Source organism: Triplophysa rosa, linkage group LG16 (assembly GCF_024868665.1).
Source record: "Triplophysa rosa linkage group LG16, Trosa_1v2, whole genome shotgun sequence".
Taxonomy (NCBI): Eukaryota; Metazoa; Chordata; class Actinopteri; order Cypriniformes; family Nemacheilidae; genus Triplophysa; species Triplophysa rosa.
The window spans coordinates 20636484-20652639 of NC_079905.1; the positions used below are offsets into that span (position 1 = coordinate 20636484).

At 38.3% G+C, this 16156-nt stretch overlaps 1 protein-coding gene across 1 annotated transcript; it reads left to right on the top strand.

Moving 5' to 3' along the window:
• The first annotated feature begins 8745 nt into the window (after positions 1-8745).
• Positions 8746-13449, top strand: LOC130567315 (angiomotin-like). Its single transcript, XM_057355325.1, has 2 exons — positions 8746-9156; positions 12623-13449. Exon 2 carries the CDS (start codon positions 12635-12637, stop codon positions 13103-13105), a length of 471 nt encoding a protein of 156 aa, XP_057211308.1. The 5' UTR covers positions 8746-9156; positions 12623-12634; the 3' UTR covers positions 13106-13449.
• Positions 13450-16156: the final 2707 nt, after the last annotated feature.

A 16156-nucleotide genomic window follows, 5' to 3' on the forward strand; every position in this document is an offset into this window, starting at 1 on the left:
ATATACAATACATGAAATTTGCTCAATTGTAATCTGGGTTTGTTCGTATCTGCTAAAGATACAAGCAAGTTTTCAGCCAGTTATTTATATGTTCTGCTTTAGTGTGTCAGTAGGAAATATCAGTGCACATTTCCATCATTGGCATATCTTGACATTTGAGCTAGGGGAGCAGAGTGGTCTGTCATGGCACTTGCCGGAAGTGTTGTGATTTTTACTGAAAACTGTAAATAACTAAAAACAGTCTTTTGACTAAATCTAAAATATGATTGTTAGATGAAAATAAAAATCAAAGGAAAATTACAACTCTTATTAACTTGTTATGGTTCGTTTCATTTTCCCACCAAGACTCCATAAATTATGGGAATATGAACTCAATAAAGGCAATTTGAATGGTATCTTTTTTACATTCAAATTTAGCTACCCTTTGTGTTATACTATCAATCAATCATATTCAATCAATCATACACATAATAACCCACAATCTTATGATACATGATTATGAAAATGCTTTAATTGTGATAGATTTTATATTGGTGACCCTGGACCACAAAACCAGTCTAAAGTAGCACAGGATTTTTTTTGTAAAAGTCAAAAATACTTTATAATTTGGGTAAAAATGATCTATGCCAAAAATCTGGATATTAAGTAAAGATCATGTTCCATGAAGATATTTTGTAAATTTCCTGCCATAAATATATTAAAACTTTTTTCACTTCATTTGGACTTCATTTGGACAACTTTAAAGGCAATTTTCTCAATATTTAGATTTTTTTGCACCCCCAGATTCCAGATGTTTAAATAGTTTTATCTCGGCCAAATAACGTCTTATCCTAAGAAACCATACATCAATGGAAAGCATATTTATTCAGCCTTCAGATGATGTAAAAATCTAAATTTCTAACAACTGACCCTTAAGACTGGTTTTGTTGCCAAGGGTCACATTTCTAACAGCAATTGTCAAAGACTGAGGACAATTATTTTTATTTTTATTTAAATTATAAAAACTAATTTTACTCTCACTATGTGTATATTATGATCAATGATAAAATACTGAAGAATCCTAAATCCTGACGTTTGTCACTGTATGTAAACAATAATTATATTAAATTTAAGATGCCTTACAGGACTAGACTGTAAAAAAGAGAAATGGTTCATTTTAAGACAACTACTGCACTACACAAAACAATTGATTCCTAATTCAAATTACTGTTAAATACCTGTGTAAAAACAAAATGAATAATTAATTTAAGCAGCACATTATGTATCATTTTATACAGACTTGGTATAAAATCAAGCTCTCTGTGTCCACCGCAGTGTAAGTGGTTGAAATGGCAGGCGCTCTTCTTAAAATGAGCACTTAAAAGTGTTTTGGAAATATATACTGCATACATAAAGAAAATTAAAAAAGGATGAGCAGTAAAGCAATATTTTATTCTGATCACATCCAGTGTGAAAGTCTGGTTTGTATGTTCTGTCTTCCTCTGCCTTCAGGCAATCTGACAACTACAAAGAGAAAACTGTAAAAGTTGCTGTCATTCATCTAGACAAGGACATTTTAATGTCATACAAATTTAAGAAGACACACACACACACACACGCACGCACGCACGCACGCACGCACGCACGCACGCACGCACGCACACACACACACACACTCAAATCAAACATCAATCTAATTACGTTATATTAGAAAATATCAGTACCAGGGGCATTTATTATAAAGAACGATTTTAAGTAAAACACTTCTCAAAATGACTATGACTTTCCTCTTAGGACTGAAATGATTAGATAATAGATAAACAATCAAAATTAAAACACACAAAAAGCACTCTCTGGTTGCGTAGCAGGCATCCAGAAGTTTTTGATGTGAGCAGCAAGTCATTTGCTGGTGAAAATAAGGAACATGAAATGTGGATGTTTTAAAAGAATCTCTTTTAAGTTCCTGTGATTTTCTCATTTTCCATTTAAAATTGATAATCTTATATAAGAGGAGCGTGTGGAAAGGCTTCGATGTGACTCAGAAGACAGAATGAGGAGAAATGAGAGGGATCCAAAGTAACGTAGTAAGAAAGTAATAGATGATGAGGGTTCGATTATTCCGTATGTATAACTCTCTTCAGCTTTATGAACGGAGATATGATAAACAAACCCTCTACAGTGCTTTTAAACCATCCACACTCACACACACACTTAGGCCTAACAGTAAATTTAGTCATTCAACACACGCATATCCCAAAGACATCGCTGGTTTTAACACACACGAACAATGGCTGATGCAGTGCAGACCACTTTTAAGTACACTCAAACGTCATTTCTACACCACTACCAACATCACATGGGAACTACAAAAAATATTGTTTTCATATCTTTGTTGCATCATGTTCCTGCGAAACAAATTCAGTGTTGAAGAGATAGTTTTGAGTCCACAAATCTAAAGCTCACAATCTGCAAGATATTGCAAGATGTTTACTGCTTTTGACCAAACACACACACATGCGCAAAACATGTTAACATATGAATTTACTTTATGCTAATCCGATAGCATTCACTATTAATGTGGAATTTGGGATTACAGCACAGAAAACATTAGCCTATGTATATCAGTAAAAACACACTTCATAAACAGACTTGACATACTCAACACACCACGTTACATAAGCATCAGACAAATCCAAGCATGTCAGAAATAAATGCCCGTCGCATTACATCATTCTAGGCAAATCTGAGAAGCAATCAGACTGTTTCACTAGCCTACATGCAAAACGGACAAAATAACCACAAAATGAAAGACAAATCATAAAGTAAGTTCTCTCTAATCACTCTCAGTTGTTCCTTGTGGACAGCAATGTGAATTAATGGAGAGCCACAAAGTAAGTCACTTTTCGTTTTTTGATTCTCTACCTCATTTGTGAAGACTGACAACGCTAAACTGTAATGTCAAGTCCAGTGTGATAATTCCTACACATGACTGTGTAAATGTCATGTTATCTTGTGACTAAAGAAATTTCCTTTTTTGTCTTCATTTGAAGCTTCTAACCTGTACAAATACCAGTAGATGAATTATTTGTGTGGCTCTACAAATCAAAACCACATACCGTAATGAAGTACAGAACATGATACTGTATAGTTTATCTGGACAGTTGTGAGTGTGTTTGAGCATGCAGTTATTCCAGCGAGAGGTGGGATCAAAAAGGTTACATAAGATTATGGGCATCCTAACTGGATTTGGCAGATTGTGATATCTGCAATCAAATCTTCCTTCCCCAATTGTTTCCCAGATCAGACACACACAGTCTTCTCTTTCTCCACCTCTGCTGTCTTGAACTGGTGATTCACTACCCTAATCCTGAAGCATGAAACTCAAATTGAATAGAGAGGGAGAGAAATGGATAACAGTGAAACAGGTGTGCCAAACAGGCATCTTCAGATGATCAGTGGATTTGAGAATGTAACTATATAAAATATAAAAAAACAACAGCAATCAGTTAGAAGTGAAAATCTGAGCTGTCTGCTGGGAGAGAAATATATCCTTGTTCAGACGAATAACCTCTGCACTGTTTAAAGCCTGAAAATACCTTACCAAACAAGTAATGTATTCTACTTATTACCCCCCAAAAATACTCTCAGAAATCCACACCTCTGCAGCTTATTATTAAATGTGTACAAACTGTAATGAATTTTCATAAATTTACATTCATGTAGGATATTTTTCAAAAAAATCTATGCATTCAACAATTCACTTTAATTAAAATTTCTAAAGCACACTTCCAACGTGATCTCATGACAATTTGTATGTATTTTGGGTAAAATGTGGTTCTACAAAACATACATTTACTTTAGTTTGCACAAACATTAAACGCAAAATACTGACATATTTACAGCATCTAAACGCACAAAACTGACATACTGACGATACATTAAACTTGAATTATTTATATATCAACAACTTCACAGACTTACAAATGAATCCTTGTAAATATCGTAATCGCGGCTTTAGCATTTTTATATTGCATATATTTTTCATATCAATTATGTTTTCAATTGCATTTATTAAAGTTTACGAAAGGACATTTCATTCTATGTGGTTTCTGCTGCCAACTCGTTTAGAAGAAACGCGACTTTAAACTCGACATTTTAACTCACTTAAAATGAATAACATTTCTGCAATCGTTTAAACACTACTTATCATGTAATATTTTGCTTTGTTCGCCGTGGGACACAAAGGAGTTTTCTCTGACATGCTGTGACATAAAATCAACCCAGTCTCAAGGAAGTTTGTGGCATAAGCACGAAATTTGGAATCTATTGTATCGTATTATTGGACACGAATTTCCCCCTTCTTTAGTGTCACTCTGCACGACTTTTTACCATGTCACTCAGCACGACTTTTAATACACATACCGCGAGTGCTTGTACATATATATTTATAACCTGATATCAAAAGAAGACGTACATATTTTAGGTGTTGGCTATCACCTTACCTCACCCCAAACCTTAATCATAGCCACAAAGGTTCATTTTAGCTAATAACGCGAGTTTTGCGAGGTGGCAAAGCATTGATAAATGGCTACTCTAACCCGCCACTAAACCTAACCTCACCGGGGGCAATTCATTACAAATTCATTACAAAACATACGAAGGAGATCGTAGGAAATAGAAATTCAAAGGTATGAGCCACCTTGTAAAATAGGTATGATATATATTCATACATAGATACCGCGTATTAAAATATGTTAGGCTGAAAGTCGTGCAGGGTGACACAAAAAAAGGTTGTGCCGACTGACACGGAAAAAGGGGGAAATTCATGTCCACGTACATGAATTAATAGATGTCACAAACAATGTCACAAATTCCCTTGAGACTGTGTTGCATAAAATACGCAAAATAATTACAAAAGGAATCAATTTTATTCATCAGATGTAATCCATATCTTCAGAATCCATTCGACTGTCCAGAACAGAACCAAATCCAAGCCTTTATTCAGCGATCTTCATCAGTGACATGTCAACAGGAGTGGCAGCAGGTGGCAGCTGCCACCCTAAAAATGAGCTTTGCCACCTCAGTTGCCACCTCAACGCCGACCATACAGTCACGACTTGGGTACTAATGTAGTGTACGAACATTTTTGGATTAGGTTTATGGAGAGCGTTACATTTGCTCTAAACAATTTGTTACAAATTCAAAAGTTGCCATTTTTTGCCAACATTTAGGGCATGGTATAATAAAAGATCTGTGGTGTATTTTGAGCTGACACTTTACAGACACATTCTGCGGACCCCTAAGATTGATATTACATTTTACAAAAATCTCCCCTTTAAATTCTGCCCTGTTCCTTACACAAAACTGTTGTATTCCACCAGAAAGGACTGCGACTGCAATGCATCATCATTTTGAAAAAATATTGTGATTGTCGTGTATTTCTTTATACTGTACATATTTTTAAGAAATAGTAATGAGGTTTAGAGGTAGGAGTAGGATCTGCGACTATAAAATATATTTTTAATGCTATATTGTTATTAAAATTGTGATTTTCCTGCATATTTCGGTCCATTACATTTGATATATTTTATATTTGCTGTATACAAAATGGGTAGGTTTAGGTTAGGATGAAATATTAATGACTTATCGATACAATTATTAAAACGCACTGATACAAATATCTTAATGATATAAAAGCTTTGTAAATATTTTAAGTTTTTTAGCAAAAAATACGTAAAATGTACGTTTTGTGCTTGTAAACTTTACGTATAAATACCTACGTATAAACAATCAGACCAGGCTGACATTTCACAATTTAGCATTGTTGCAAAGCAGTTTTACAATAAATATTATTACAGATAGTATGAAAATGTATGAATTAAAATTAACCAAAATAAATGCAGTAAAAACTGTTGGTCTTCACAGAACATTTAAACAAGTGCTTTAATTAAGTGAACCTTGTTCTCAGGTTTTACCAAAAAGGGTTGATAAATTTGTCAAAATTACAGTAAAAGAGACAAACAGGGAATTATGAAATCATAATTTTACTGTAGTTTTTATTTCATGATGACTTGTATTTTTCACTTATAGAAACCTAATTATAACAATGTTTTACCTTAAAAGTAAATTCATCATCTTAGTGCCACTTATTGCCCCTTGCACCGTTGCCACTGGCTTACACCCCACTGCTGGCACCTCGGCTCTACACCTGAGGGCACTATGTTGCTCAGTGTTTCTGCCTGTTTTGTAAGGACTCCACATCCCATCATGCCTTGTGTCTTGTGATTGTCAACTGATTTCACCTTTATCCAAATTCCCTGTTTTTTTCCCTGCATCTGCAAAATTGTGTTCAGTTGTCAGTTGTCAATCGTTGTTGAATTTTATGCCCTTGTGTTCCTCGGATTTATGTTACTCTCTGGACATCTGTTACTCTGTGGACTTTAATAAAAGACTTTGTACTGCATTTGGATCCGCTTCCTGTTCTCCTGCCTGCCCTACACGTAACAGAATGATTGAACCATACATGGATCCAGTATTTAACCAGATCTCCTCCTTTCTCACGCAGAACAACCTCCTGGACAGCAACCAGTCTGGTTTCAAGAGCGGTCATTGAAGCCCTGAGACTGGCAAGAGCAGCCTCTAACTCATCTGTACTAATCCTACTGGATCTATCTGCTGCCTTTGCCTCCGTTAATCACCACATCCTCCTGTCGACCCTCAAGGCTAAGGGTGTCTCTGTAATGGTACTACAGTGGATCAAGTCTTACCTCTCAGGTAGGTCATTTAGAGTATCCTGGAGAGGTGAGGTCTCTGAGTCCCAACATCTCAATACAGGGGTGCCTCAGGGCTCAGTGCTTGGACCGTTTCATTCATAAACATGGCTTTTCCAATCACTGCTTTGCGGATGATACTCAAATCCACTTGTCATTTCAGCCTGACAATCCAACTGTTTCTGCATGCATTTCAGCATGCCTGAGTGACATTTCGCTCTGGATGAAAGACCATCACCTGCAGCTGAACCTTGCAAAAACAGAACCGCTTGTAATCCCAGCTGACCCAAAGATTCATCACAACCTCATCATTCAACTAGGCTGATCAACCATCACACCTTCCAGAACGGACATAAACCTGGGAGTGGTAATCGATGATCAGCTAAACTTCATGGATCATGTTGCCAGCACCAGCCGGTCCTGTAGATTTATCCTCTACAACATTAGGACAATTAGACCTTTCCTGTCCGAGCATGCTACGCAAGTCCTAGTCCAGGCTCTTGTCCTGTCCAGACTGGACTATTGCAATACGCTACTGGATGGACTTCCCGCTTGCACAACCAAACCTCTACAGATGATCCAGAACGTAGCGGCAAGAGTGGTCTTCAATGAACCGAAGAGAGCAAACGTCACTCCTCTCTTCATTAAGTTACATTGGCTCCCTATAGTCGCTCGCATCAAATTCAAAGCTCTGCTCTTGGCCTACAAAACCACCACTGGTTTGGCACCCCCATATCTTCACTCGCTACTACAGACTTATGTATCCACCAGATCCCTACGGAGTCACAGACGCCTGCAAGCTCCATATTAATGGTGGCCAGTCCGGTCATCATGGCTGCCAGCCGAGAGCACATTCGCAAGATGGCCGCCAGCCCAGAGCCTGTTCACAAGATGGCCGCCAGCCCAGAGCCTGTTCACAAGATGGCCGCCAGCCCAGAACCCATTCACGAGATTGCTGCCAGCCCAGAGCCCGTTCACAAGATGGCCGCCACCCCAGATCCCGTTCACAAGATAGCCACCAGCCCAGAGCCCGTACACAAGATGGCCGGCAGCCCAAAACCTGTTCACAAGATGGCCGCCAGCCTAGAGCTGGAATAAAGCCAAGCTCTGGAATAAGCCAAGATGGAATAAAACTGTGTATTTCTTGTCAATTTCCACCATTCTGCCACTTATACCAATGTTACATGTAAAATGGTTACAAAGTAAATGTATAAAAATTGTAAATGATACAAATAACGTTAACAATTTCCAAATGTATGTGATATTACCTGAGAGATAGGAAAGGAAACAGAGAAAGCATAGAAGAAGAGCTTCCAGGGAGAACGAAAAGAGATATCTTACATTTCCCTTTTAGCTTTTCCTTGACCATGTGACTAAACTTAACATGATACATTCAAATTGACCAATCAGGGCCACCTTTAACCCCCCACTGTACTGGACCTACAATAAACAAACATCTTGTGCAATAGTGGTTGATCACTATCTCAGCACTCCTGTGATCTTTAGAAGGGCAAATGGTGCCTTTTGGGAAAAAAAGAGGGGGTTGTGACACAGCAATAAATTCCTGTTATTTTTTCCAACCCTACAATTCCCCCCTTGGCACCATGGGCCACACAAAATGAGATCCATGGTGACACAGTCTAAGAATGTGCTTTCAGTTGTGTGCAGATGTCATCTTCAAACTTCAACAAGTTTGGATCAGAAGTTTGAAGATGACATCTGCAAACAACTGAAAGCACATTCTTAGACTGTGTCACCATGGATCTCATTTTGTGTGGTCCACGGACTTTATTGCTGTGTCACAACCCCCTCTTTTTCCCAAAAGGCACCATTTGCACTTCTAAAGATCACAGGAGTGCTGAGATAGTGATACGTGTTTTTCTGTGTGTTTGGTGTGTTATAAGTTACCCATGCATGTATTAGACACGTAAAATTTCAAAAATAAAAGTGTTGGAACAAAAGATGCATTCTATCTAAAAGCAAATGCTCACCCAGACCTGCCTGAAACGCCTCGTGTAACCACACTCCCACGAATGTACGTCATTTTGTGGTATGACCTGACTAAGACCGCCCAAAAGAATACGCAAGTAAGGTGGGCGTACTTGTAAATCTCATTGTATCGTCGCCGCAGCCATGTCGTGGAGATGCTGTGTGTTTCCTTGCGAAAAGAAAGCCTCTTTGTTTGCCCTTCTAAAAGATGAGACAACTAAAAACGAATGGTTACATTTTATTTACAATACTGTTCTAAAAGAGTACAATCCGAATATTCAAGTGTTTGCAGCGCATTTCACAGATGATTGCTTCATGAACCTGGGAGAGATCAAGGCCAGCTGTGCACGAAAGCTTTGGTTAAAAAGTGGGGCAATTCCAACCATTACAACTTCGCAAGGACAGTCTGGTGCAGCCTGTAAGTATATTTTCATTGTAAAATACTTTTTTACGGACTAACGCAAGTTGAGTTTGTCGTGTATTTGTGATCTGCAAATGCAGACACCCGCAAAATGTGAAAAAAGACAACATAAGTCCTAATAATCAGAAATTTTGTTCCAACTAGAGGCAACAAATGTCATGTTTATAATGGGGTTTATTGTGTTTGTTGAGTCACGACGAGACATGGCGTAACACTGCTTGATCACTAACGGCAAATCTTTATAACGTCGTATATAAAAGGTAAAACAGTTAGCCATAGTTTTAAACTATTTAACATAATATATTTTTTAAAAACCTTACCAATCCTTTACATCCTGCTCACGTCGCGCTGGCAAAGTTGATGTATCGGCTTGATCATCTTCATTTTCCGGATCAGATTCGGGCTCGAATTGATAAGGAAAGTACCGATGACATTTTATCACCTGTCAGTACAATTGCTTGGGAACATGATGTTCCGAATATGGTAAGAGGCATTACATTTCTGTCACACGCTGCTTGCAGTATTCGACCAATCACTACGCACTGGTTAACTGGCCAATCATAGCACACCTCGCTTTTCAGAGCAATGAGCTTTGTAAAAAATCTGCTTGTTTCAGAAAGGCGTGGCAAAGAGGAGATACAAACATGCACGGTATGTGGAAAATATAGCGTTTTTGAACCTTAAATCGTATATACACATTGCATTACATCTAAAACAAACGGTTAATATTCGTTTTAGCCCTGTCATTAACTGAGGCTATGTGTGAATGCAACTATGCTTCAAACAAAGGTAGGTGAGGAAGTTAAATTTGTGATGTAAATTTGGTCCTGTTGTTGTAACAGGGAGCCAGTGTATTAATGTCTACACACTATTGTAGCCAGGATCTCAGTATGAGATTGGGATTTGGCTCAATAAGTTTCTCACACCAGTGTTTGTGTTAAGGAACATAGCAAAAGTGCTACTGTATCCTGTTCTGGTGAAAACATTTTTTTTTAATGCAGTTGTATAACACATTGTAGCCATTTGGCATTTTTGTGCTCCTCTAGGGTTTGACTGCAGCTATACAGATGTAGCCCTGAGTGTGGCTATACTTCTTATACAGTGGGGTGTTAAACAAACAATAATTTATTTTCCTTTTATTTTCAATGTATATTGTTTGTTTCCTGGGTTTAAATATGTATATGTTCCTTTGAGGGGTTACAATGAAGAGAAAATGTATTAAGTGTAAGTTTATGAAGACATTGTACTGTTGCTTTAATTTACGTACTGCTGTTGAATGTCGGGATTGGTTGAACTGTTGGGAGGGCGGGACGAGAGCTAGCTGGGATGAGAGAGATGCGGTAATGTAAGAAAAGAGTGCCAATCTTACGGTTGTCGACAAGATAACTACTTAAAAGTTGGTATAACTAAGTAATATGTAGGAGATAGCAATTTCTCCTGTTGATCTTAACGTCATTTGTAATTGCTTCTGCTTTTTACGAAACGGAGCTGATAAGGACGTGAGAGACATTCGAGTTCGCTGCAGTGAAAAACAAAAGTGTATCGAGTCTCTTACCGGACGTTCTGCGGAGATAAGTATCCAGATAGCGCCCTGAGATAACGGAGATTCTCAGGGGTTCCTCTGTCTGCGGGGACATGTGCGCGGAACCGCTGTTGGATTTATTGAACGGGTTGCTCTCGTTCTGCGGAGACGTGGTTAAGTGTACGGCCTGAACGTTCATCTGCAAAGGTAACCACCATCTTGTTTATGTTGCTCATTGAGTGAAGCGGCACATTGTAAGGCCTCACCGCACGCCAGCGTCGTATCAGGCCTGCAACGTTTACGTTCTTTTCCGTTTGCATTTTTGAACATTGATCGACTCCTGGGACATTTACATGAACCTTGAGCTTGAAATTTAAATTAGAGACGTGGGTATATCTGTTATTACTGGGTGTTTGAATATTGTTGAGATGCTGTAAAATGGTAACTGTTTTGTATTAGTGTATTATCATTTTTCTGCTTTATTATTTATTTTATACATTGTGTATTAAATCCTGTTTGGATTTACTCTTGCATGTGGTTTTACTTGTAACGTAGCAGTTGCTATACATGAGGGTATTCCAGAATAAGAAGGTCTGTTAATACAAAGCTACCATGATAGCTATAAGATTGTAGAGAGATCTAAAACTTAAAGAACTCCGGGCCCATTCCAAATTTACCTTAAGGGAGTAGGGTGCTACACAGATAATAGCAGAGTGTACAGCTTAGGAGACAAACTGTTCGACATAGAAACACATCAAGCTTGAAACTGACATACAATTTCAAGAGAAACTACGTACGCCAAAGTTAGATTTTGCGTGCATATGATACGTCTATTTTTGCATGCATATGATACGCCATTTTAGCGCGCGTGCATATTAACCGGCAATTTGTTTTATTAACCTGTCCCCTAACCCAAACCCTAAACCTAATGTTAGCGTGCGTGCATATTATAACCTCTACCCTAACCCAAACCTTAAACCTAACAGTATTATTTCAGTGTTTCCTCTTCATGTACGTTTCAAAATGGCTGCTCTCCAGCGAGGTGTACGCAAACATTGGCGTATCATATGCACGCAAAATCTAACTTTGGCGTACGTATTACACGATAATGCAACAGCGTGGTATTTATATGCAATTCATGAGCCCGGGTTGGTTATTCTTAACAACACAAGACAATTGGCCTATAATGCAAGTAGCTTAAACAACCTCTCATTTAAGTGTTTCGTTCACAGCGGAAACAGTCATGTATCTTAAGGAATACATTTCATTAGCTTGCTGTTAACTAAAGAAACGTTAACAGCGAGATATAAGTATAAGTAGATATAAGTGTATTTCTTGTCAATTTACACCCTTCTGCCACTTATACCAACGACGGAAATAAGTGCAGTGATTATAGCTTTATACTGTATGTGGGAGAGCGTTGCTATAACATGACTGTATTGTATTGCAATATGGAGATTTAAATATTAACATTAAACCAACACTATTTGAAAATGAAAGTTTCTAATAACAGACTTAAATTGATGTTACATGTAAAATGGTTACATAGTAAATGTATAAAATTGTAAATGATACAACTAAAACAGTTTCCAAATGTATGTGAAAATACCTATAGGAAAGAAAAGAGAGAAAGTACTGAAGAAGCCAGAGCTTCCAGAGAGGAGCTTCCAGGGAGAAGGAAAAGAGACAAAGCAAATCTTACATTTCCCTTTTATCCTTTCCTTGTGACTAAATGTAACATGATACATTCAAATTGACCAATCTGGACCACCTTTAACCCTCCACTGTACTGGACCCACAATAAACAAACATCTCGGGGCAATAGTGGTTGATCATTATCTCAGCACCCCTGTGATCTTTAGAAGGGCAAATGGTGCCTTTTGGGAAGAAAGAGGGGGTTGTGACAGCAATAAATTCCTCTTATTTTTTTCAACCCTACAGCCCGTTCACAAGATGGCTGCAAGCCCAGAGCCTCCAGCCATCATGGCCACCTCGCCAGTGGTTCTTCCAAGTCCGGTGGTCCCGGAGGCGTCAGTTACTGAGGTTCTGCCCTTGGAGTCTGCTCTGCCGGTGGCTGTTGCTGCCTTGATGTGTGTCTGGGCTGTGCGCTGTTCATCTGCACCAGAGGTTGTTTCTGAACCCACTGAGTTTCCTGCCTTGTCCAAGATGGCTGCATCCGAGCTCCCTGCCTTATCCAAGATGGCTGCATCCAAGCTCTCTGCCTCATCCAAGATGGCCGCATCTGCGCCTCCCTGGTTTCCAGCCCTGCCTGCGCCTCCCTGGCTTGCAGACCAGCCTGCGCCTCCCTGGCCGCCTGCCCAGTCTGCGCCTCTGCTCCACGGCTCAGGCCTGCTTCTGCTCCACGGCCCTGGCCCTGTTCCCCTTAATGGTCCTGCCCTACACGTAACACTGTCAAATCCATAAATATAAATGTCGCTTAACAACATAAATGCGCGTTAACATACAGTACTTTAACTTTAACAAATACAGTATATTCTCTCCGTACGATTGGTATTATTGCAAATTGTTCTGGAATATTATAATTTTAGGTTCCCAGTCCTGATAACGATATTTAAAAACAATAATATACCTAAATTACATATACTTCAAATGAATAATTGACAGTTTCTGACAATCCAATAGAGCATTTATTTAAGTTAAGTTTCATCGGGGTACATTGCATTGAGAAAACTTGCAAAAAAAACACGTATCTTAACACCATATACTCTGTTTAATTATTCCCCTAGTATTGTTATTATTTTTTTAATTGTGATGTATGCAAAGCTGCTTTGCAAGAAGGAAATTTGTGAAAAGTGCTATATAAATAAAATAAAATTTAACTTAATTGTTGGAGCCGGTGTCCGGTCCATTCCATTACACTCCCTGTCTCTCTATACTGAACTGTCGAAATAAAGATGTAGAGGCCAAAAAATATAAATAGTTTCATCTGATTGAATATTTTTAAAACATTTTTACTGTAAAGCATATAATAATCCATACTTTCATTAAATGTACCGTTAAATTATTTACTGTTTCACTGCACGATATATGTAAAGTTTATATACTGTATAGTAATCATACAGGGTTTATTGTAGCATTTTTAAATCATTTTTAATCAAGATTTTACCTTTTTATCATTTTGTCTGGATCTATTTCAATCTGTTAATAAGGAAATAGCATTTGGAAAGTAATTATTTAAAGTAAGTTCATAGGCAGTTTGTTTCCAAAACCTATAATTAACCAGCCAGACTTGAATTAATATTAAAATGAAAAGTTTCACTTTTAGTATGTCAGCGTCCTTTCCCTCTGGTTACAGTAAAATGACTTTCAAAGGTCATTTTGTTTATTTAAAAGGATTTGGATGCTTGAGGCTCAACGTGTAATGATGCACAGCTCACAGTACATTATGCAGATACAGAGGTTTATCCTCCAGCACAGCCTGCTCAAAGATTTACATTCTTGCAACCTTAGTTCCGCCTTTAGACCTCAGGAATGGTCGGAAGGTTTACATCATTTGCACACTGAACTTCAAGGACTTCACCTTAGATATAATTTATGTGTGCATAACCTTTAGGCTCAGTAAACAATACAAATATAGAGTGACTCATAAAAAATTAAGTATAAGCTATTAATGATATTGAAAGGGGCATATTTGTACAGTGACACAGTGAAACGTAGGCTATGTAATGCAGTCAGCAGTTACAAATCAGGTATTTTTGTAACGGCTTAGAGCCGGGCTCAACAAATCAGAATCAGGGACCAGAACTGACGGTTTTATAAAAATAGTAGTGCTAACTTGACAGAGAACCTACAGTTTAGCCTACTATATGATGCCAAGTAACCAAGCTGTAAAATTATAAAGCAACAATCTATAAGGTTAATCACATGTTGTTTGATGCAGTGATTTTGGGGTTATGTGTCCTTCATTGTCAATACAATGTTTCCCGTAATCGAGGCGATGCTGGTGACATATTAGTTAATATACAGTAATTGTCCATAAATATGTGTCATATGGTGCGTACAACAATCATTGTTATTTGACACGTGGACATGAGGCTTGATCAGAGTCGGGTCTGTCAGTCTCTGTTGTTCTAATATTCAGGCAAACACTGAATAATGAGCATCAATCAAGGAGTCATGCGAATTTCTGTGAGGAACATCAAGGTCATTCTGTTGCTGTTCACCCTCACTTTTTTGTTAGTCATTCTGTCCTCTCTCTCTCTCTGCAGTCTAACAGTCCTGATTTGCTTAGGTTTAGAGATGAGCTTCTTTCTAGAAGAAGCCTCATGGGTATATAATGCAACAGTGGAGTAAAATTCTATTCATTTGCTTGGTATAGAGTGTACAAACCTTTCAGTACAGATCTAAGTTTAAAGGAGTCATGAATTAAGACATCAATTAACCTGAGCTTTTGTTATATAAGAGGGAATCGTATTCAAGCGAACATCCTGTAAGTGTCAGAACTGAAAATGCCCTTGTTACTGAAATTATAACTGTTATTGACACCAGGCTCAGCGAACGCCAGGTCCTGGAATGCACCTATCTATGACGTCATAGAAAGGTTGAACACCGCCTCCACAGAAGAATATCAACGACTACTTCTCTAGTCCCGCCCACTGGTTCGCGCATGACAGTACTGAAGTAACACAAGTTGCGCGGAACTGAATAGAGCGAGCAAGCAATAAACATGTCGTTAAAGATAGCTAAATATTGTGCAGTCAGTGCCTGGTTGTGGAAGAACACAGTCGCTGCATAACCTTCCTTTGGATTCCGACATTACTCAACTCAACTCAACTTTATTTATATAGCGCTTTTACAATTTTCATTGTTACAAAGCAGCTGTACATGAGACACATTGACTACAAGCAAAACAATCAAAGTTGTACCTGCAAAAACAAGAAAAGGTTGAAAACACAGAAGACAGACACACCCACACACAAAACACTCCACACACACAACACGCACACGCACCAACACACACACACACAGACACACACACACACACACACACACACACACACGTACGTACACAGACAAGTACGCACACACACACACGCTCAGTGAGAGCACACATTTAGGATAAAGGAGAGAGAAGCACAGGTCAAATATAACAGATAATAAATTCCTATATGCAATATTAATTAAGTAAAACTTTAAGATTCTAAAGCAGCCCCCCCGGTCAGGCAGATAGTGCAAAAACAGTATGCAAACGGTGGCGAGGAACCCAAAACTCTAATCGAGAAAAAAAACCTCAGGAGAACCCAGGCCCAACCAGGGGATTCCAGTTCCCCTCTGGCAAAAGCTGCTGCCTCTGCACAAGCTCCAGAGAACTTGCACAACAAGGCTAAATAAAATAAATAAACTTAATAATAAAATAAATTATAGTTTAAGATTATCATTAATAATCTAATAGCATTTGAAATTTTGTGGTGAAGACATGTCAAGAGACCGCGTCCTTCTTTATCCAGCTCTATC

Bases quoted from the DNA above. Each gene is read 5' to 3' on its own strand.
- LOC130567315 (XM_057355325.1), top strand. From the start codon at position 12,635: ATGGCTGCAAGCCCAGAGCCTCCAGCCATCATGGCCACCTCGCCAGTG.